We start from the raw sequence: 21,693 nt of genomic DNA on the forward strand, positions 1-21,693 counted from the left end.
CCTAAATTCTTGTCCTGAAATCTAAACTAAATTTAAAAGTGAATCTTGATACACACTTTTTGTTTAATTAAAAGACAAAAATGGGTAACGGATACAGGTAGCAGCAGCTTTTGTTTTGTCTGCAGCCTATTCCAATTAGCTAAATAGCGATGATTTCATAAGTCGATGTGTTTTTGTCAGTTATTTATGAGCCAGGAGAAAGCACACCAAAAGACATACATTCTGTCTCCTCAGTTGGAAACGTTGTTTGACACAGCGACACATAGCGGCTTTAATTTTGCATTACAAGTGTCTTACTGCAGTGCGAGGTTCTCCCATAGAGGGCGCTAACCAACAGGATAAGTGGAAGGGGGAGGAGCGAGTGATGCTCCGCTGCAGGTCTGCTCAACTGAACTGGGCTAACTAATTCCATCATCAAGCTAGTTAGCAGCTGTGCGATGCGCTCACCAACAACAGAAGATGGACTAGCTGCTTTCCCCGCTTCACTGTTTGGATAGTCGCTTTCGGTCCGCGGGTCGTTTTCTCGTGGTTGTAATTAGCGTCTCCATTCATGCGGTGCCCTGTGCTGCTGTGGAGGGTTTGAGCTCAGAGTGGCGGGAGGCTCAGTCACCAGCTCGCAGGGACAGCACGGCTGAATCACCGGTACGGTTCTGTTGTTAGCATGCATGCAAGCATTAGGCAGGGAGAGGTATTTGTCTCTGTAGCAACATAATGTCGCAATTTTATGCTAATAATTAGCTTATATAGCATCTAATAACTCATCTGAAGCAGTGACATTACGATAAGATAAGTGGAAACAAACGCTAAGACCGATGGGTTTGCATGTGAATAGCGTGTTTATATTTGAGCTAGTGTACTGGGTGAATACGTTTATGTAACGGAAAGAGGCAGAATTATTAAGCGTCTGTATCATATAGCATGTGTTACGGTGTCTCCCAGCAGAGTAGCAGCATGGTGGTCCCGGACAGTTCCGGTGTGGTCCCTGAGCCCGATAACGGCAGGCCCACCGGCCTCACGGAGAGCTCTGATCCCGTGTGTGAAGAGGCCGAGGAGAGGGGTCATGACCTGGCTGGAGTAGAGCTGGAGGAGGTGCGGAAGCTCCAAGAGCTGGTTCGCAGGTTGGAGGTCCAGAATGAGACGCTGCGCAACAGGGGAGCCAAGATTGTTATCCCCAGAGGAGCCAATAGCAACCTGAGTGCCGCTGACAATATCAACAAGAGGCTGACCTGTGATCAGGTCAGGGTGGGCCACAGTGGAGAACCGGGCAGCACCGATTGCAAACTGTCTCCCCCTCAGGACAACAACAGCAGTGGGGAAGATATGTCCCCTTTGCCCGTGATCAGCAGGCTGGAAGACGACGACGACGAGGAGGAGGAGGACAGGGTGGAAGAGGAAGATCTGGGCCCGTGTGGGAGCTTTCTTTCTCTAACATGTAGAAACAGCAGCGAACGGTCTCAGGGGCAAAGCCAGACCCCTGAGAGCCCCTCTCAGGAGAGCTACGAGTCAGAGACGCTCACAGAGAGTGACTCAGGTGTGGACCAAACTGCGCTGGATGAGGTGGATGTCCTAGATTTGGAAGATGAGTGTTTGGAGGTGGAGGACGAGGACAGCTGGTAGGTCCCATTTTTCTCTGTATGTTATCTATGTTTTCTAGTTATGCAAACAAGGCACAGTTAACGGTTCATTTCATAATGTCTGCGTGCCTGTATATAAAGGAGGCCCCTTCAGCCACATGAGTCATTTGTACCTTTCCATTTGATGGCTGGATTGTGAAGTGTGAAACTCCCCCACAGGGCAGAAACTAGGCAGCATCTGGATGCATAGAAAAGCTCAGTCCTGCACAACATCAAACTGGTGCCTTCTTTCTGAGCTCGTGCAGCTCAGACAGCCATATCTGTAATTTAAAAGATGAGACGAGCAAAGAAAAAAAAACATTGTGCTTGACATGTTATGGTGAGCATAATTTGACCTAAAATATATGCCATTCTCAATGTATCTCCTCAAAATAAGTAAAAGCAGTTTCAGGGAACACAAATCAAGTCAAATCAAGCTTTATTGGCTCGATTTGACACAAATTGCTTCTACCTCATTATTGTAATTCATCATTATGCTTCATACAATAACTGATGCTTGTTTACCCTTCAATCTTATATTACATGAAGAAGGATCAGCAGCATGCTAGTCATGACTCTTCTACAGGTTAACAATGGTCTTCCTGATCCAATAGAGCTCGACAGCCAAACCACTCAGCTTATTTCTTTTTCAGCTTCACATTATTAGCCATACCATATGGGCTTTGTGAGGTTATCATCGCCAAAACATGGGGTAATCCTCATTGTAGCATAATCTGATCTGGCCTGGATGTTGGCGTATGGCTAAACTGCTTTGAGGTGGATTGCACAGCATGTGATCTGAGGTGGGGGCCCCACGTGTGGCAAGACTGTTTTGTTCTGTTTTTTATTATTATTATTATTTATTTCTGAGTGATTAATTAGATGCCCCACATTTAAAGATACTGTGTTTTATTTTTAGATGCAGTGTAGCGCCGAAGGAGATGCCCATCTTTGCATTCTCTTGCAAAGATGTTCATGACCTCTTAAACTTTTTCACATTTTGTCTGGTTTCAACCACAATAGTCGAATGTTTTTTGTGTTTTTTTTATGTACGTCATGTGGTACAGCTACACAGCTTTCCCAATAATTCTGAAGTTAAAGGAACATTAATGAATAGAAATCTAAAAAGTGTGGTGTGCATTTGCACTAACTGCTTTTCAGAACCACCTGATGCTGCTAATACAACTGCAAATCCTTTTCACCTAAAGATTTAACTTTTTACCCTAAACTCAGTCTTATTGTTTAGATTTAAAGCGTTCTGTTGAAGTTCTGCTTGTATGTTTTGGATCATTGTCCTGCTCATATCTGAACCTCCAGTCTTTTCCAGCCTCATATAGATTTTTCTCCAGGATTATCCCATGTTTTGCTTCATAAATGTTGTCACCGGTTTGCCTGCCATCCTGCTGAGGAAACCACAGCAGGATGCTCCCACCACCATGTTTCCATTGAACATAATGTGTTCAAGGTGATGTGCAGTGTTCGTCATATGCCACCTTAGTGTTTTGTATGTAGGGGAGAAATTACAGTTGGACAGAACATCTTCCACATGGTACTGCTCTTCCAGATTCACATGGGCTGTTTCTATTTTTTGTCTGACTAATATTTCTTGCTAAGTCTCGCATTGTGATCTTATGTAATCTGAATCTAAAAATAGAAATGTCTGACTCCCTTTAGGATTCTTATTTCCCCCTGGGGTGATTGTCTACCTCTTTAACATTGATTATAACATTATGATTCTGGGTGCTAATGTGACACAAATGGGCCTCAAACTTTCAATTCTGTCACATGTTTTTCTGAGAAGCCTTTTGAAAAGATTTGGTAGTCATGTGGCAGGTGAAGCACTCTTACGTCATCCATGTTTTCCTTGTGCTTTAACATTGTAATCGGCACAAAAACTCACCTAACCCTTTCCACATGGGTTTAGCATTTGATGTGGTTTCGATTTCTTCGTCTTCTAAATCCCCACTCACATCTCACCTGGTGACCAGTGTGAATGGATTGAGCATTGTTGCAGAACAAACAGAGTTTCAGTATGAAAGCAGCTTCTCCTGCCACCTACCCCTCCATGTCCCCTACCCTCCCTCCCAGCTTTCTGGCAGGGTGTGTGACCTGAATATTGCTCCCCGCATTGTTGCTCGCTCCACTGGGAAACGGGACCTTTTGTGTTTGCCTAATGGGAAGATGATTTGCTGTTGATTTCTACAGAACCAGTCTATCCAGCATTGCTTTGTGTGTCTTTACTGAAAAGATCAGCCCATGTGATCGTCACCACTTCAAAGCTCGCACAGACTTCACGGCCGTTTGCCGTCGCCGGAGCAACAGTAGACGCCACAGAAGAAGTGCCCACAAGCAGCCATGGAAATCTGCGGCTGATGTCTCCTGAATAGAGGTTTTCTCAGCCTTTGAACTGATCAATCATCCACCCAGACAACACATTTGAAAAAGTCTCGGACTACAAAAGAAGGGCATCCAGTCTTTTTGTTACAGGATGCGTTTGCTTTTTGCTTTCAAACAAGTTCCTTCGTCATTAAACCCCTTAGTGACTCGCTAATCGACTTGTTGCTTTAATTTTCTGCTGTGAAGTCATGAAAAGAAGGTTGCTCTCATTTCTTCTGCTCCTACCTGCGGTTTTCTCCAGGTGTAACCCCTCGTCCCGTGTGTTTTCTCTTGCGCAGGTTGTATGTTTCTCCAAGAAAGCAAGTGGCAGAGCAAGGTCCGGACTCACCGCTGAAGTGGTGTCGGCAGGCCCTTGACCACCGCAGCCCGGAGACGGAAATGGCTTGCCGGACATTGATCAATCGTTTGGACCAGAGTACGCTTTTAACACAAAACATGCATATTTTTGCTGCAACAAATCCAATCTATGGGATTTTTTTTATTAGGAAAATGAAATTTCAGCTCATTTCCTGCTCCCCCTTCGACTCGTATTCTTACTTACAGCTCACCTCACCGAGACATCTGCACAAATCGGTCTGTTTGAGCTCTGCGGCGAAGCCTGAATGGTGCCATTCAGTGTGGATGATCCACTTTTGTGCGTGGATAGAAAGTTTGCATCTGATCCAACAGACTACATTCATTATTTATCACATGCTCAGCATTGGCTTCCTGCAAGCTGCAGGACCTGAACAACAAAGCCATTCACACCACAGCCGAACAACTGCATACAGTCATGGGTTAGATTGGATTACCTTCCCCCTGTTCCCAGGGCTGCTCTCCTTTTAAAACGACATCAACCTGATAGCAAAGACTGTAGAGTTAATCATTTAAGCAAGCACACGCGTTTTATGTGTTAATCCGATACTTTTAGCCTGCTTTTTCAGACTTGACGTCATTCTCCGTTCATGTTGGGTATCTGATCTGTCCTGTCCTGTTGCCCGCAGCGTCTCGATGGAGAACCATGTACTGCAGCCCGTCAGAGGGCGGCTCGACTAGCTCTGGCCTGATCTCTCCTGGGTACCACAAAACGACTAACAAATCCGTACTAACCTGTGGCAACTCAGGTATGGCTTGACATTAACACACTGCTTCTCTGGTGGGAATAATGTTGATAACATTCACAGTTCACATGTGTGAGTTAAAAAGTGTCGACTTTTTAGGAGCCACACTTGACCCTGTGCATGTTGACCCACTTTACTTTGGGCCTCCCAGCACTGCAAACCATTTTCCAAAATCTTTTGCATATTTTTTTTTGGACTGAGTTCTAGTTTCTGCCTGGCAACGATTTGTGTTCACATCTAATACCACAGAAAGCTAGCCAAATAAGGAGATCCTTAAATATGTCTTTGTAATTGGTAACTTAGTGCTAATTACCACAATTTTTTTTTATTTTCACCACAGACAAAAAAACATTAGAAGTAAAACTACTGATGTGTTTTTCACAACCAGATGCTATTTTATTGCATTATAATGAGTGTGAAATTTCATATGGCTGTCTAAAAATTCTTACTTTTTTTGTTTACATTTACTTGTAATTTTCCAACTGGAGAAATTTATACGTGGCTTAGTTTGTGGAGTCTGATTTCGTTTCCTATAGTTTTTTTTTTTTTTCAAAGATCTACACTATTGATGTTTCCCAACTTTACAAATAACAGACTTTTGGATCAACTTGAACATGCCTGGTCAAAGGGATCAGGTCCTGTTTAGTCTGAGATCTTTTACATAACATGTTTTGCATTTGTCTTAATCCTTTATTTGTTTGTCAGCCAGGGGACCTCATGAGGAGATTAATCTTTCTAGAGTAGTGCTGCCTTGCTAAAACAGAGTGAAATCTAAAATACGGTGGAGAGATTTAAGTTACAGCGCCTTGCAAAGGTCATACATTTTATCATGTTACAACTACACACTTCAATGTATTTTATATTACATTTACGGGATTTCTTTTCTTCCGTTTTACATTTATGTACCGTACTACTTGCTTGTAGTGCATTGACAGGATATGAACACTTTTACAAGGCACTGTAAACAAAGCAAGACAGTAAAATTTTGTAATGTTTTACGCCAACTTCCTGCTCCTGTGTTGTGCAAATCATCCTGCGAAGTGATTTTTGTTTTTTCAAGTTTGTGTGCAAACAGGGGAAAGTACCCAGGATGTGTTCACAACATCAACAAAGGATTTATTTTTTTCAAATTACAGATTGATTCTTGTACAAATGATGTGTTGCTATGCCACTGTTTGCTTTTTCTGATGTTGATTTTTGCATTTTTTTTACTCACTGTAATATTAAAATCTCAGCATCATTATGTAGCATTTAGTTTTTGCTGTAACAGGCATCACTGTCTATTATTACAGCTGTCCCCAGCATGCATTCAGCCCTGAGCTCCCAGTCCTCTATAGACAGCGAACTCAGCACCTCAGATGACTCCATCTCTATGGGCTACAAGCTACAGGATCTCACTGACGTGCAGATCATGGCTCGCTTACAGGAAGAGAGTAAGTTAGTGTGTCAAACAGAGTTGTTGGTGCTTCCTCTGCATCACTTCTGTGCGGGCAATTTTTGCTTCAGTGTGACGTCTTCTTTGGTGACAGGTCTTAGGCAGGATTACGCTTCCAGCTCAGCCTCTGCGTCTCGCCGCAGCTCCACGACGTCTTTGCAGTCCCTGCGCCGCGGCGGTACGTACAGCGACCAGGAGTTTGACACGTACAGCCTGGAGGACGAAGAGGACGAGTTGTCATCGGCTCCCCAGCGCCGGCATCGCTTTACCCCGTCGCCGCTGGGCTCGCCTCGCTGTCTCTCTCCCTCCACCTCCAACCACGGGCAGGAGTACAGCAGTCGACTCGGGGCGCCGCGCACAAGAACGCCCAGGCGCTCTCTGCAGGGTCCCAGTGCAGAGCTGCTCAAATTCGCCAAGAGTGAAGGTAGGCTAAAGCTTTGTAAGGAGTTACCATCGTGTGCGAGGCCGAGAATACTCCCGGGAAGGTTGCTGTAGTTTAAAATGAGGTTTATTCAGTTGTTGAATACATTTTGTGTGGTTGCAGAGGAGTTGAGACACAGCATGCCTAACCTGGCCCCCCGTACCAGCCTACGTTCCCTGGAGGCAGTCAGGAACAGCCGCAGCATGGAGGCTAACCTCCAGAGCTCTGGCAACCGCATGTCCCACCTGACCCGCTCCCCCTCCACAGGTAACCCCGCCCTCCTTACCCGCTTCCCTCACTCCTAAAATAGAATGTTCCACCGCCTCTTGATGTGTGCATGGCCACAAGAATGCTAAGACGAATGGACAGGAGGTTTCTTATTTTTATGCCAGGGGGTATGATTGAATCTTTTTTCTGAGGTAACATAAAAAAGGTCCAATCTTTTTTGGATCTTGTTAATTAATGTGTTAAGCACATTAACATAATTCTGGTTAATTAATGTGCTTAAAGATATAAATATTTCCAAGAATCATTAAATATACAGAAAGACATCCCTGATATATTAATTATTACAAATTTGAGGCCATTAGTAAGGACGTAGCAGGCTTGTTTACATTTATCCATCTAACATGGCATCACATCTTGCAAAACAAATTTTGTGCATGCTCACATCACATCAAAATAAGCAGCCCTCATCATGAACAATGATGGTGCCAGCACTTTCGCCTGCCAGTAGTTATGCAACACTGCAGTTGTCATTTTTTCAATAGAAATATTAAAACAAAATAATCCTGCCTAAATCTTGTAGTCACAGTTATTATCGGCTTTTATTTAAGACATTACTTGCCGCTACTGTACTAACACATGCATGATGCAACTCTCAAACAGTTGCACAAGCATCTCAGATGCTTCTCTCTCTTCCTCCTTCTTGGCCATTTGTATTTATTTTTCTTTTACTAATCCAGAACTGCTCCTCTAAAGCTTCCACAGACAACACAGGAGTCTCACTCACACTGCCTCCCAAAAGTATTCATACAATTTCATTTTGTAACATTTGTCCTGTTAAAACAACAGACTTCATTCGTTGGGACTTTATGTCATAGGTCAACACAAGGTGCATAAATGAGAAGTGAGGAACAAATTATTAATTTTTGCTGAATTAAACTTGTCATGATATGTTCTTTGTTTTTTTATGTAAACAAAAGTTGATCTAGGGACATGCATAGCAATAAATACACTGATAGCTGTTTAAACAATCAACTGAAAGTAATGCAAATCTTTTGATCTCCTAATCTGAAAATGCCAAATAAGGGGGAAAAAACAGGATCCATGGTAACTCTGGAGGAGTTCCAGGGACCCTCTGCTCATGTTTGTGAATCTGTAGACAGGAGAACTATTGGTCATGCATTTCACAAATGTCACCTTTATAGAAAAGATACAAGATGAAACCAGTTGTTGAGAGAAACCCATCCAGTCACATTTGCAGTTTGTAAAAATCCATGAAAAACAGGTTGGATGAAAGCAAGATTGAACTTTATCGCTATTTGTTGCAAAAATGGCACAAGCCCTCAAAATGAAACAGCTGGAGGCTGGAAACTGGGACGGAGGATCAGCTTCCAACAGAATTGCATTCCTAATCATACAGCTTGAGCAAATATTCTTAAAAAAACATTGAAGCCATAGAAGTTCAATCACATAGATACCTTTGTCCACAGTTTGTCTAAAATCTCAATAAACTGTACATATCAAGACTGTGTTGAAACCTTTTCTTTCCTGCTTAAGGTATGGCTTGTAGTCGTCTGCGGAGCAACGGTCAGTCTCCGCTCACGTTGCGAACTCCGGTCAAAGCCGTCAACCCTGTGGGCTCCATGTCAGCTGGTCATCAGTCTCCCAGAGGTCTCCCAGTCATCCAGTCGCTTCCTGTGGCAGGCGGTCGCCGGGTCCAGTCTCCAGGATCCGTGAATGGAGGAAGCTACGTACCTGGGAGGGCTTCGGTTGGGGGAGGAAGGCCTGCGGTGGGGCGGGGTCAGGCTGTGTCATCAATCTCCACAAGAAGCAAACTCACCCAGCCTCCCAGGAGGTCAGTGGCCAAAAGGAAACGGGTTCGGAAATGTGGATATGACGGAGAGTTTAAGTGTTTAGGGACTTTTAATTTTACACTTGTCTGAGTATAAATGGAGACTAACCTTTAATTTATTTTGACAGGTCTTTAGGCATGACTAAAATCTCAGATGAATCCTGGAAAGACGGCTGCTACTGAGTTCTTCCCGTCCTTGAGGATGCTGGAACACTAACCCCACTTTCCTGTATTTGAAGAAACTCAGCCACTGTGTCCCTAAATGAGTCTCAGAACCTCAAGGTCCTTTATTTCAGGCTGGATCCCTGGACTGCACTGGATTTGTAGTTAATCTCCTTCCTTTGCATGATACATTGTCAACCCACACATAGAGACAAAGAGAGGATGTGTAGGACGACGTGGAGTTGCACAGGCACACTCCATTAGTTACGTGGACCAACTCTGGATTTCCTACAGAAAAAAAAAATCTATATATATGTTTATGTCAATTTGACATATTTTTCTATGGTGATTTTGAGAAACTGCTGGAATTTTAGGGGTCGTATTTCTGCACTGTTGCTGTAATTGAAATGAAGACAAAAATGAAGATATTGCTGGTTTGTACATTTGAATAACTAGATGAAAGTACAGTGTTGCATGCTGGGTTTTGTTGTTTTACCCTTTGCTCAACAGTCTTCTCATCGTTGTCTTAACTGCAATATGACAAATCTTCCATGTGTTTCAACAATGATCTGTGGAAACTTACAAATGTTTGAGTGACTTGTTGTGAATTGTGTCGTGTTTGTGTTCTGCTACATGCCTACACAGCAGTGCAACTCTTCTCAACCACACTGCCCTTATTGATATCTGAAAAAAAACACATAGTTTGTGCCAAGGTGCATTAAAGCTGGAACTCTTGCATTCTATGAACAATTGAAGGTACTGAACACGACTGAACTTCACAGGCATTTTTACTGCATATCTGAAGGTGAATTGAAGGCCTGCTTTTTGTAAAACACTGTATTAAAAAACATGTTTATGCACAGAGGCCTCGTGCCTTAGTCAGCTATGCACCCTCATAAAGAGTGCCTCTGAAATTTGGGAGCTGTGATGAAAATGAATAAACTTGACCCTGAAGCAGTAAGTGTTTTCCTGGTTATTTTTAGGCTTTATTTGCCAAAAAATTAAAAAAAGTTTTAAACCACAATTTACTTGTTTACTCTGCAATCTAAGAATGAACAATAACAAAGGTCTAGCTCATTTATAGAGCATATTTATATAAAACAAACTCGATGTGCACAAATCAGTTTGAAGCTTAGAGACTTAATAATGGACCATAATATCAGGTAGTTGTATTTTTTTTCTATTTAGAAAAGTAAGTGTAAGCGTTTACTGTAATGTAAAATATGAAAGTAGTTTTTTGATTACTTTGCGTGTTTAGCTAAAATAATAAGATCATAAAGATAGAACTGGTGTAACTTGAGTTTTTCCTCATACTATTTTGTAAAGTGCACACTGTCCCCTGAAGCAAGACACCCCAACAACATGAGGTTGTCATTCTGAACGTTCCAGTTGAGATTGTGTTCTCAGAGTTGCAAGCTTTCCCTTTTTTCTCCAAATGTAAAGATGGTTAAGACCAAACACCTAAATTTTCCATACTTTCGACTACAAGAAATGTCACCACAGATTAAGAGCTCTGTGTCCCTGGATTTTTTTTTTTTATTATTATTTTGCAAACTAATGTGGCATTTGAAGTTACTCTTGAAGCAGTGGCTTCCTCCTCCATGAATGACCATTCAGTCCATTGCCTTCCATGACTTGTTTTACTCCATCTTTAGTTTTCGTTCTCAGGTTGCGTATTACGCAGCAAAGCATATTATCTGCTTCCTGAACAGTATCATGGTATCAAAAATGGTATCTATCAGTAACTTGTCATATATATATATATATATATATATACACTGCTCAAAAAAATAAAGGGAACACTTAAACAGGTGTTTAACACTTAAAGTGTTCCCTTTATTTTTTTGAGCAGTATATATATATACAGTATATATATATATAAATATGTATGCAATTTGATCATTGACTCAATGATCACAATACTATTTCTAAAGTAAGCTTCTAATATTGCGTTAACAGTAATTCACATAAATTTCAAGGTTTTTTTTATTTCGCAAATTCTATTTTAAAACATGTTTGTGTTGTTTTACCAAGCACTTTAAAATTGCAAAAATCCTAAAGTGTCATTTATAATAGGGTAACTAAGGTAATATAGCGTCTAGTCTTCTATGCAAAAATATTGATTTAAAAAAAAGTAATATGAAAGGAATATTACTTGAGTTGTGGTGCCTTGTGGTGGGAGGAGGCACCCCCAAATCAAGTTCTGCCTAGAGACCTATACAGTCTTTGACAGGCTCTGCCCAAACCGATATATGAAGTTCTTGTGTTTCTACCTTACAAAAATAATTTGTTGTCATGTTCAGTGTGTCAGCTAACAATGGGTAAAATGAGTAAAATTTATTTGGATATTGCAAGGTGATACACATTTGTTGAAATAAGTGCAAAGTTTCCCTTTAATCAACTGGAAGTTGTCGATTTAAAACCGACCAGCGTCATTGGTCTCAGAATAACTTTTGAATTTTTGATTCACAAGTGATTTTAATGTTCTTAAAAGTAATGCCGCACTAGGCTGAAGACACGGAGTGCGGCTGCATGATCGGCTCTCCAACGAGAGTGCTACGCTACCCACCCCTTGTGACAAAAATGGCCTACAGGCCTCGTCTGTGCTTACAAAGTCTGAGCGCAGATTGTGGAAGCATGAACTTAATTTTCTTACAAAAGTCAGATTTATTGTTTATATATTCAACTCTCGATACAAGTTTAATATAAAATTTTCGATTACGCCAAGGATTGTTTTAATGCAACTGCTCTCTTATGCATGACGCAAATAGTAAGGGATCAGCGGTAAACGAGGCCACGCATTGTCTGCCCCCCGCCCTCCCTCTGCTTGTCAGGGAGCAAGCTGATTGGCCGAGGCCTAGCAAAGAGTGGCCGGGAATCCAAAAACTGCAGGCCGCACTTAGCTTACCGTCAAAAATAAACCAAAACAATAACAGACAAATTCGTCAAAGGGGAGACACACCGATAGGGACAGGAGACGAAGCTATCAGGTAAAAATATTTCAAATCGACCGCAGAGGCACGGGGAATAGGACGCAAAGGCCCAGTCAAACGTAGCGGGCCTCCTTCGAGAAACAACATGGAAGATAATGCGGCACAAGCTGCTCCTCTTAGCTTAGCAAGCTAGGTAGCCGAACGGACGACCGTCTGCGCGAATATACGAGCGAAATGTTGTCTATAAATAACATAGAACATATGAATTTGTGGCTCTCATTTCTAATCTTTTATTATTTTAGTTTATATTAACGCGTAGTGGTGTGCAAATACATGTTTTATTCGGGCTTAGTAATCCAGTAAATTAGCTTTGTGCTAAAACAAAATGGCGCTTGAAGACTTTCTCTTAGCTTGCTAGCTAGCTAGCTTCAGTGGGTGGAGGGCGGTAGCCCCCTTGTTATGCATTGCATAACTGCGGTGTTTTCATTGGTGGCCATAAAGTCTGAGCATTTGTATTTTTGTGTTGACTCGAGATCTAAGATGTTTTCTAAAACGAGTAGTGTGACAGCCGAATGATCGTCTTTATCCCGGAAGGGTGTATTTATATGTATATCCTTGAAGTGCACAAACCATTACCTCAGACAGTATAAATTAATCGCATTACAAATCAGCGTAGAAATTGCATGTCGTGCAAAATAATAACGCAACATGTTCCAAAAGCCTTCGGAGCAGCTGCCTGTCAGCCTGTCCCCTGCGAACTGAGAGGGACTGTCCTTTGTGCAGGGCTCTGCCCATCAAGCCCAACCAGGTCCAGGTGTATAACTAAACGAGTGCAGATTGTTTCTGCATGTAGTATTCTTGATAAACAATAGATGGAGCTAGTGTTAAATAAAAACAACTCTTCCCCCCCCCAAATTTACAAGACTGTCTTTTATTATAGGTACTTTGTTTCTTTTGTTTAAAGCTGATTAATTTAACATCAGAAAACTTTATATAAACACAAACGTACTGAAGATATGTTTACATGATTACATAGCAGTCTGAAATAATATGCCTTGAAATGTTGATATGTTGTTTTTATTCTATCTCAGTGTGACTGTCTTCATGGAACAAGGAACTGCAGCTATCAAGTCGGTTTTAATGTAAAGGTGTTGTTACTAAATGTGAAGGTATGTATTTAGGACTGAGCATGGTTACACTGTCCTACCTTTCACTTTTGTTTTAGTAATGAAAATGTCCTAAAACATTATCTTGACTTTTTACATTTCTGAAAAAAGTAAACAGAACAAAGCAAATAATTTTTGATGTGTACAAAAATTTTTTTTCAGTTTTTTACGAAGTGAAGACATGGATCAAGGAGGAGGAGTATTGGAGCTACACACCCAGGAGCTGAAGATGCCCCATGCTATGATCATGCAAGATTTTGGTGGGTGGTTAGGAAGGTCAAATTGAGCTTAACCTAATGATGTGTAACTTCAACTTGTAGTGAATAAATGTTGAAAGTCTAATAAGACGTAAAAAAAAACAATAAAATCAATCTAGCATCACATTATTTACTAAAGTTGCATTTTTCCTAAACTGCTCAGAAAGATTTTCATTTGAGGTTTTTTTTAAATGCTGTGAAGTAACTCTAAGACAGGCTTTGGTCTGAGCAGTGAGTATTGGCTATTTTCAGTCTCATTGTAGAATTATATTTTTTTCTGTAAGCAAATAACAGAAATAAGCTTTGGGTTTTTATTACTATATTTATTTTGTTTTACTGTTTCTTGCAGTTGCAGGCATGGGAGGTTTAGCTCACATCGATGGAGAGCACATTGTGGTGTCTGTACCTGAGGGCATGCTTCTGTCAGACGTGATGACGGATGAAGGCATCCTCCTTGAGCATGAATTGGAGGTAGAAGGTCTGGAAACTCAAGTTGTTCAAGACCTGGAAACCGAAGTGGTTGAAGGCCTGGAGACTGAAGTGGTGGAAGGCTTGCATGCAGATGTGGACGGCTTGGAAGCAGAAGTTGTTGAAGGCCTGCAGACACATGTGGTGGAGTTGGAAGCTCAGGTTGTTGAGGGCCTGGAAGGCGAGGTTGAAGTGGAAGGTCTTGAAGCGCAAGTGGTTGAGGGCCTGGAGGCAGAGGTGGACGTTGAGGCCCTGGAAGCTCATGTTGTTGAAGGCCTCGAAGAAGAAGTGGAAGTACATGGTTTGGAAGCTGAGGGTGTTGAAGGACTGGAAGTGGACGTGGAAAGTCTGCAGGCTCAGGCTGTAGAAGCTCATGAACTGACGAGTGAAGACATGGTCCCCCCAGGTCACAGTGTGATCATGCCTGAGAACATACTGGGGACAGAGGTTGCTATAGAGGAGGCGTTGGACGCTCATCATCACCATGTTCTTACAGCAGACCTCATCCAGGACTCTAACCATCACCACCATGATGACATGCAAGACCAGGTGTTTGTGGCAGAGCTACTGTCTGAACACCAGGGAAACACACTGGATCACCAGCTGGTGTCAGAAGGGTTGATGGTGGCAGAAGCCAACACAGAGACCATAATCCATCAACAGCTGCCAACAGAGGAGGTTCCTTTGCAGACTGATGAGGAAGATGATGCAAGAAGTAGCTCTGAAGATTACCTCATGATCTCCCGTAAGATTGTTCATCATAAACATACACAATTGAAACAAAATTCCTCGTTTGCATTTATTTTGTCATAACTGCTCATTTTTGTGTCATTGAAGTTGATGAGGTTGGAGAGAAGTTAGACATAGGAGACACACCTCTGGAGATCAGCACAGAAGTCATGGAAGACAAAGAAATCAAAGAAGAGGAAGACTCGGAGGTCATAAAAGTCTACATTTTTAAAGCAGAAGCAGATGATGATTTAGGCAAGTCACGTCAAAGCCCTTTGCACAACATATTATAAAGCAAAGAAATTAAAACCTGAATTTTTGATAACAATTATCTTTAAATTTCCAGGTGGAACAGAAGTAATAACAGAAGATGATTATCAGAACGGCCATCCTGATCTGGAGGCCGCATCATCTGGGAGATTGGGTGTTGGTCGTGACAAGATGGTTTACATGGCAGTCAAGAACACCATAAAGGAAGAGGAGGAGGAGGCAGAGGATGATGACGATGATGATGATGACGATGATGAGAGTGACGATGATGACGACGATAGTGATGAAATTGGTACATTTTCTTTTTGTTTCTTAATTAAAGAGAGTGTGGTTTATAAATCTGGGAGCAGACACAACTGCTGTCCAGGTGCCTTTTACAGAAAGCGTATTAGAGATGCACTGATTGCAGTTGGCTCACTGATTTCCAGGCTCTGGGTTTTGACCTGCCAATAATTTTAGGCAACTCAGATTTAAGAAAAATAAAATAATCTTTAGGAACAGTGTAGAAAACATTCTTTCCAGTTTTCCTGTCTCAAACATTCATAAATCTTTTTTATATTAGGAGTAGAGGGGACATGACACAGCTGTGCTCGAGATGTAGTTCAGCATGTTATATTAATGGTTAGCACAGCCACCATTATTAAAGCATCAGATTCTGTATGTATCCATTTAGAAAACAGATTCTTGTCTTAAACCTGAGTTTTCCAAAATGGTGCCAACATTTTAGATCAGTCAAATTTTATAACAGAGAGAGGCTGAAACTTACTGCTATATAACGGCAAGATTTCCATACTCCCTTCAGCCTTCCTGTTATCATCTTTCTCTGAAAATACATTTGAATCTTTTTCACTCAACTACATTATTTACAGCTTAGAACATTGGTGTTAGTACCACGTGGGAGTGATTCGAAGAATGTAAAATTTCTCAGTTTTTGATTGATTGGTTAAGCTGAAGATCATGCGATTCCTGTCATCAGCTGAGTTTTTTTTTTTTTTTTGGATCAACAAAAAAATCATCTCCCTCATTTTGAAACAGGGTGATGCTTTCTGAAAGAATTCTTGCAATTTTAACCTTTAGCAGTTCATTCTTATGTAAAATAATTTTTTCCCATTTTTTCCCCAAATATTCATTCTAGCCGTTTACAACCTTTGTGCAGGTAATACCATTGATCAGGTGAAGAATGGAGTTGCTACGCCTTTCTTGCAAATCAGAGAGGGACTGGGCACAAATCGTGCAATCAAACCCAAACCTAAGAAGAACAAAAAAGGAGAGACACGTCAATGTCAGACTGGTACGAAAAACATGATAATGATGGCCAAACTGTTTTGATTTCAGTGTTAAAAATTTGTTTATTCCCCCTTCCTCTCAAAATCTCTTCTCTGAAGAATCATCACAATAACTCCCTGCTGTTTTCTCAAACTTCTTTTTCAGCCGTCATCATTGGACCAGATGGGATGCCTCTGACTGTCTATCCATGCCACATCTGTGGAAAGAAGTTTCGCTCACGGGGATTTCTCAAATGCCATATGAAAAACCACCCAGACCATCTGCTCAAGAAGAAGTACCAATGTACTGACTGTGACTTTACCACCAACAAGAAGGTCAGTTTTCACAATCACTTGGAGAGTCACAAGCTTCTGAGCCACAACACTGAGCGATCTCCAGAATATACCGAGTACACAAGACGCTATCACGAGTCCAGTCCCCTGGGCTCTGACAAGCTCATCGTCAAGGACAGAGAGCCCAAACTTCATCATTGCAAGTACTGCGACTACGAGACGGCTGAGCAGGGGCTACTGAACCGTCACCTGTTAGCGGTCCACAGTAAGAACTTTGCACATGTGTGTGTCGAGTGCGCCAAAGGCTTCCGTCACCCATCAGAGCTTAAGAAACACATGCGGACCCATACGGGGGAAAAACCCTATCAGTGCCCGCATTGCGAGTTTCGATGCGCAGACCAGTCCAACCTTAAGACTCACATCAAGAGTAAGCACGGTGCAGACCTGCCCTTTAAGTGCAACCACTGTCCGCAGGCCTACGCTGATGCACGGGAACTCCAACGTCACATAGAGATGGTGCAAGGCCACAAGACCCACCAATGTCCACACTGTGAGCACAAGAGCACCAACTCCAGTGACCTTAAACGACACATTATTTCTGTTCACACCAAGGACTTCCCCCATCAGTGTGACGTGTGTGAGAAAGGCTTTCACCGGCCATCGGAGCTGAAGAAGCACGCCGAGACACATAAAGGCAACAAGGTGCATCAGTGTCGGCACTGCAACTTTAACGCTCCCGACACGTTTACCCTGAGTCGTCATATCTTGTCCTTGCACACAAAGGATCTGCCCTTTAAGTGCAAGCGCTGCCGGCGAGGTTTTCGTCAGCCAGCAGAGCTGAAGAAGCACATGAAGACACACAGTGGTAGGAAGGTTTATCAGTGCCAGTATTGTGAGTACAACAGTACGGACGCTTCTGGCTTCAAACGCCATGTCATTTCAATTCACACCAAGGACTACCCCCATCGCTGTGACTACTGCACCAAGGGCTTTAGGAGGCCTTCAGAAAAGAGCCAGCACATAGCCAGGCATCACAAAGACATGTTGATGTAAGGTCGTCACATTAACACTCACGCACTCCTTTCTCAAGTCAATCTGTGTCTCTCATCCACAGGTAATTTTAGTGTATTAACAGAGAACTGGCTGATACAGGCAGTTGATATAGTAATTGCTGTTTTGTGTTGTGTCGGATTTAAACCTCTGCTCTGCAGGGGGAACACACAAAAACATTTTATATTGAGTGAAGTCTGAAAAAGGACAGTGTATAATCTAAGTGGGATGGCTGTAAATTGTCTTTTGTTGCAGAAAATTGCATATGAACATATATTCAGGGTTTCAAATGTCTATATTTTTTATACCCACTCAGCTGAAATGCTGCAAGATGATTAGTGCTTTGTGATCGTCAGCTAGTTGTTCAGATGAGGCAGGAAACGTTTGCCTCCACAGTACAAGCTAGTATCCCTAATAGCAGCTTCGACCCTGACATTTCTGCTCGGTGTTACGTGATCTTACAGAATCAGGGCCATCCATATCTAACTGGGTTTTCAGTCAGTGGCACGCATAAAGCTTTTTTATTATTTAATATTGCAACCTTCCTCATCTTGGAGTTTCCTCACAAACTTGAACACTTGATGTTCCGTTAAAATAATCTTGTATCAACAGTATCAATTATGTTTCGTCAAACATGTTAATCAGAAATATTCTGGGCCAGTTTGTTTAGCAAGAAAAAAAGAAGAGTTAGTTGTTCTCAATTGTACTTCTAATCTGCATATTTCCCACACAGAAATCCAGCATTCTATCTGCAAAGATAATCCTGATAATTTACCATTGTGTTATTATTATTGTTGTTCTTATTACCATTATTAATCTCAAATGAGCATAACAGATGGCAGGCTTCACATTTAGTAACTCCTGGAGTGGTTGTACTGTATCTGACTGCCGTTGTAAGTTGCACACATGTGACACAGATGTGCTCTCTTTGCTAACCGTCTGATTGCAGTCATGCCTTACATTTGTTTTTTTTATCCCTTAAGCACTGATGAACACAGCTAATCAGAAAACAAACGATTCTTAACTCTCACACATGCTGTATCAATGCCATTCTCTCAGAGTTCAAGTCAGTAGAAAGCACTTTAATATTTTTGTTTTTGTATTTTAATGACATGTATGGGAGTTAATTATCAAAAGATATATCTGTATATATAAAGATATATCTGTAGGGGAAAAAAAAACATTCTTCAGGTGAAGGAGAAGACTTCAGTGTTATTTCTTAACACTTGGGCACGATCCATTACTTTAAAAAATTGTCATTGAAAGACGTGGGTGAAACTTTGTTCTGTTCTATGGATAAGTGATTGGGTTTTGTGTTTTATTTGTGCTCACTAACAAGTTTTCCCACACACTAGTCCTACAGTCCTAAATAACTCAACCCAATCTCAAGTGTAGGATTATTACCTTGAAGTCAATGGTCATTATATTGGCATTAGTCTTTAAAGTATGCACATATGCTGTTCATGAAATTAATTGTGGTATACATTAAAAAAATCCCCACATTTTGTGGATCTTAGTCTATATATTTTTTTCTTTGAGTCTGATTGTGGATAAATTACTAGTGGGGACAAAAAACTAAATAAACAGCTATCTTTTTAACTTATTTGTGTTGTTTCTCAAAATATTTAAAACTAAAAATTGTATTAATAGATTGGGCTTTAAAAACTAAATTTCAAACTGAATTCGTACTTCCTAGTATCATCGTTAGCTGTCACTTTCAATAAAAACTGGCTGTCATGTATCTGTAATTTTCACTTGCAAGTGTCATATTTTAGTCCATCTGATACAATTTCTACAAGGTCTTGAAAAATTATTCAAACTAACTACATATGCAAAAGAGTATAATGCATAATTTTCAGGAGAGTCACAAACAGTAAGTGCAAAAAGTGGTAAACAGCCTCAGTTGTCTGGCTGTTGTTTAACAGTGGTTTTACCTGTAATTTTATGTTGTGGTTTCCAAGGTGCAAGAAAGCTGAATGGTCATTCATCCGTTAGATGTAGCTGGTTATTCCTATTCAGGTTCTTCAATAACAATGTTTGAGTATTAGAAATCAACCATCCGAGTAATTGGCATCTTGTTTCAGCTTTGAGTGCTGTAAAGGTGGAGGCATTTAGGTGCTAAAAGTAGGATTTTAGCACTTTGTGTTTTGGTCAGTAAGAAGGAAAAGAAAGTTGGACTTGGTCAGCAGTGCATAAATCCATGTAATTATCTACACAAATGAAAAGTGTAGTATTGAGATTTTATGTGATACAGCAACACAAAGGAGTGCATAATTGTGAAATAGAAGAAGGAAAATAATACGTTATTTTCATATTATTTTAAGGTACAAATCAAAATAATATGGTATTTAGCCCACCTTGGTCTACATTCTAAACTTCAAATGCATTCTACATTCAAATAGATTGATGGGGAATTTATTATGTCAGCACTCATTTGCTATTGTTTTAAGTGTGCAGTAATAAAAACGAAGAGAGTAATTATTCTTTTTTTAATTTGGTTTACAGCAGCCAAAATAGTGGAACACAATAGACAAAAACACAGGTGTTCAAATGAGCAACATTTACAAAAACACAACTCTGAAATCAATTACGCTAATAGGAACATTGGCATCAGTTTTTACTTATTGCCAATGTAATTGTTTTGTTTTTGTTTTTTAAGGCCTATTATTTGCACATATGGCTGTTATGCAACCAATAATGAAAAGGACAAATCATGCACAATGATTGGCACAAATTGCATAAAAACAACTAATTGTTTTCTATAAGAGTGCCAGATTTTATGTATAACTTCCTTTGCAAAAGCTTGGCCAATATAGACTGGGGTTCAGTAATGGCCATACTTCCGATTTTTATAAATCTTTACTTATTTTATGATAGATGAAAATCCAATACTTTAAAACTAATAGCTAATTTTAAATATCAATCAAGTTTATTTGTATAGCACATTTCAACAACAATGCAGTTCAAAGTGCTTTACATCATAAAAACATAAATAAAGTGATAAAAGCATCATGCAGTTAATAAATATATTGACAGTTTGCAACAAGCTGACACTCATAGCACCTGCAATATGAAAGTTTTATGTACAGTAAAATGTGATTTCTTGTTGAGGTTTAATTACTAATGTTTCCAGACCAAATTCATCTCATTTATTGTTTTAATATCAAATGTATGGCAAAATTTTCAAAGCTGGCAGTAGGGGATAAGGAAAATCACTACTCGACCAAAAAAAAAAAAATCCCTGCATGTTTATGGAGAAGATCCTATTTGTCACACTATAAAAGGAAAAACATCAAAGGATGTGGGTGCATTCACTAAAGAAAAGGAGAACACAGTATGTGATGGTAACCGGCCAGCCATGATGTTTGCAGTTGTCCTTGGACTATTAAAAAACCCTAAACCTGCAGTCGCTCAGAGCGGCTCGGTTGTGTTGCAGCTGAATCTGTGCTGCAAATCTCTCTAAACTGTTATGCGGGGGTGTCTTGTTTCACTTCCATGTCACCTGGAGTGAAAGACAAATTACTTCTCATACGGAGGGCAATGAGGCTTTGCAGACCGCATAGACACCGCCAACAATCTTACAATACAGATTCAACAGTCTCCTGATTTTTGTTGATCCCACAAAGCACCACATAAATCACTCGTTGGTGCTGCTGTCAGCAGAAACTAGTGGCAATATGCAAATCAATACATAGACATATCCATAAAACCCTCTCAGAATAACTGTTCTCTCGTTACTGCATAAACCATGCATTAACATTTCAACATTGCTTTTATTTTCTCTGAATTCCTGCAATTTTAAGCATTTTTTTTCCCCCCCCAGTAGTTATATCTCCTACATGTTGCAAGCCTGCTTTCTGTCCCCCCACACACAAACACACAATGTACCCAGCAGCTTCAGGAGGCCATCAATGTGATGAAAATTGACAGATGTACTTAGATAATCCAGATGCTTCAGAAGGTCAAACCAATTCATTTGATGTAGTCATTTTGTCCGTGTTTCTGAGTATCAGTGGTGTGGATGTGATTAGAATGATGAAGCCACCAGTAAACATC

The 21,693-nt window shown here is 40.8% G+C and overlaps 2 protein-coding genes across 6 annotated transcripts; both read left to right on the forward strand.

The window, feature by feature from the left end:
• Positions 1 to 355: 355 nt before the first annotated feature.
• On the forward strand, positions 356 to 10,166 carry LOC116714504 (SLAIN motif-containing protein-like). Of its 3 annotated transcripts, none has more exons than XM_032555117.1 (9): positions 356 to 642; positions 940 to 1,613; positions 4,289 to 4,425; positions 4,994 to 5,113; positions 6,403 to 6,543; positions 6,640 to 6,969; positions 7,090 to 7,233; positions 8,749 to 9,046; positions 9,172 to 10,166. In XM_032555117.1, the coding sequence occupies exons 2-9, from the start codon at positions 952 to 954 to the stop codon at positions 9,224 to 9,226; spliced, it is 1,887 nt and encodes a 628-aa protein (XP_032411008.1). In that variant the 5' UTR covers positions 356 to 642; positions 940 to 951; the 3' UTR covers positions 9,227 to 10,166. The 3 variants fall into 3 exon arrangements, with proteins under 3 accessions (XP_032411008.1, XP_032411007.1, XP_032411009.1); XM_032555116.1 differs by having other exon boundaries at positions 357 to 642; positions 943 to 1,613; XM_032555118.1 differs by lacking the exon at positions 7,090 to 7,233 and having other exon boundaries at positions 357 to 642; positions 943 to 1,613.
• A 1,863-nt stretch (positions 10,167 to 12,029) lies between these two features.
• Positions 12,030 to 19,385, forward strand: znf711 (zinc finger protein 711). Of its 3 annotated transcripts, none has more exons than XM_032554432.1 (8): positions 12,030 to 12,195; positions 13,230 to 13,311; positions 13,467 to 13,564; positions 13,911 to 14,774; positions 14,867 to 15,013; positions 15,105 to 15,320; positions 16,164 to 16,319; positions 16,460 to 19,385. In XM_032554432.1, the coding sequence occupies exons 3-8, from the start codon at positions 13,486 to 13,488 to the stop codon at positions 17,638 to 17,640; spliced, it is 2,643 nt and encodes an 880-aa protein (XP_032410323.1). In that variant the 5' UTR covers positions 12,030 to 12,195; positions 13,230 to 13,311; positions 13,467 to 13,485; the 3' UTR covers positions 17,641 to 19,385. The 3 variants fall into 3 exon arrangements, with proteins under 3 accessions (XP_032410323.1, XP_032410322.1, XP_032410324.1); XM_032554431.1 differs by having other exon boundaries at positions 13,230 to 13,307; XM_032554433.1 differs by having other exon boundaries at positions 13,230 to 13,307; positions 16,185 to 16,319.
• Positions 19,386 to 21,693: the final 2,308 nt, after the last annotated feature.

This window comes from Xiphophorus hellerii, chromosome 23 (assembly GCF_003331165.1).
Source record: "Xiphophorus hellerii strain 12219 chromosome 23, Xiphophorus_hellerii-4.1, whole genome shotgun sequence".
NCBI lineage: Eukaryota > Metazoa > Chordata > Actinopteri > Cyprinodontiformes > Poeciliidae > Xiphophorus > Xiphophorus hellerii.

Excerpts from the sequence above, each read along its gene's own strand:
- znf711 (XM_032554432.1), top strand. The coding sequence starts at position 13,486 with ATGGATCAAGGAGGAGGAGTATTGGAGCTACACACCCAGGAGCTGAAG. Across the intron at positions 13,565-13,910 it reads TATGATCATGCAAGATTTTG|TTGCAGGCATGGGAGGTTTA; the intron begins GTGGGTGGTTAG and ends TGTTTCTTGCAG. Across the intron at positions 15,321-16,163 it reads CGACGATAGTGATGAAATTG|CCGTTTACAACCTTTGTGCA; the intron begins GTACATTTTCTT and ends TATTCATTCTAG.
- LOC116714504 (XM_032555117.1), top strand. The coding sequence starts at position 952 with ATGGTGGTCCCGGACAGTTCCGGTGTGGTCCCTGAGCCCGATAACGGC. Across the intron at positions 4,426-4,993 it reads GATCAATCGTTTGGACCAGA|CGTCTCGATGGAGAACCATG; the intron begins GTACGCTTTTAA and ends TGTTGCCCGCAG. Across the intron at positions 6,970-7,089 it reads CAAATTCGCCAAGAGTGAAG|AGGAGTTGAGACACAGCATG; the intron begins GTAGGCTAAAGC and ends GTGTGGTTGCAG.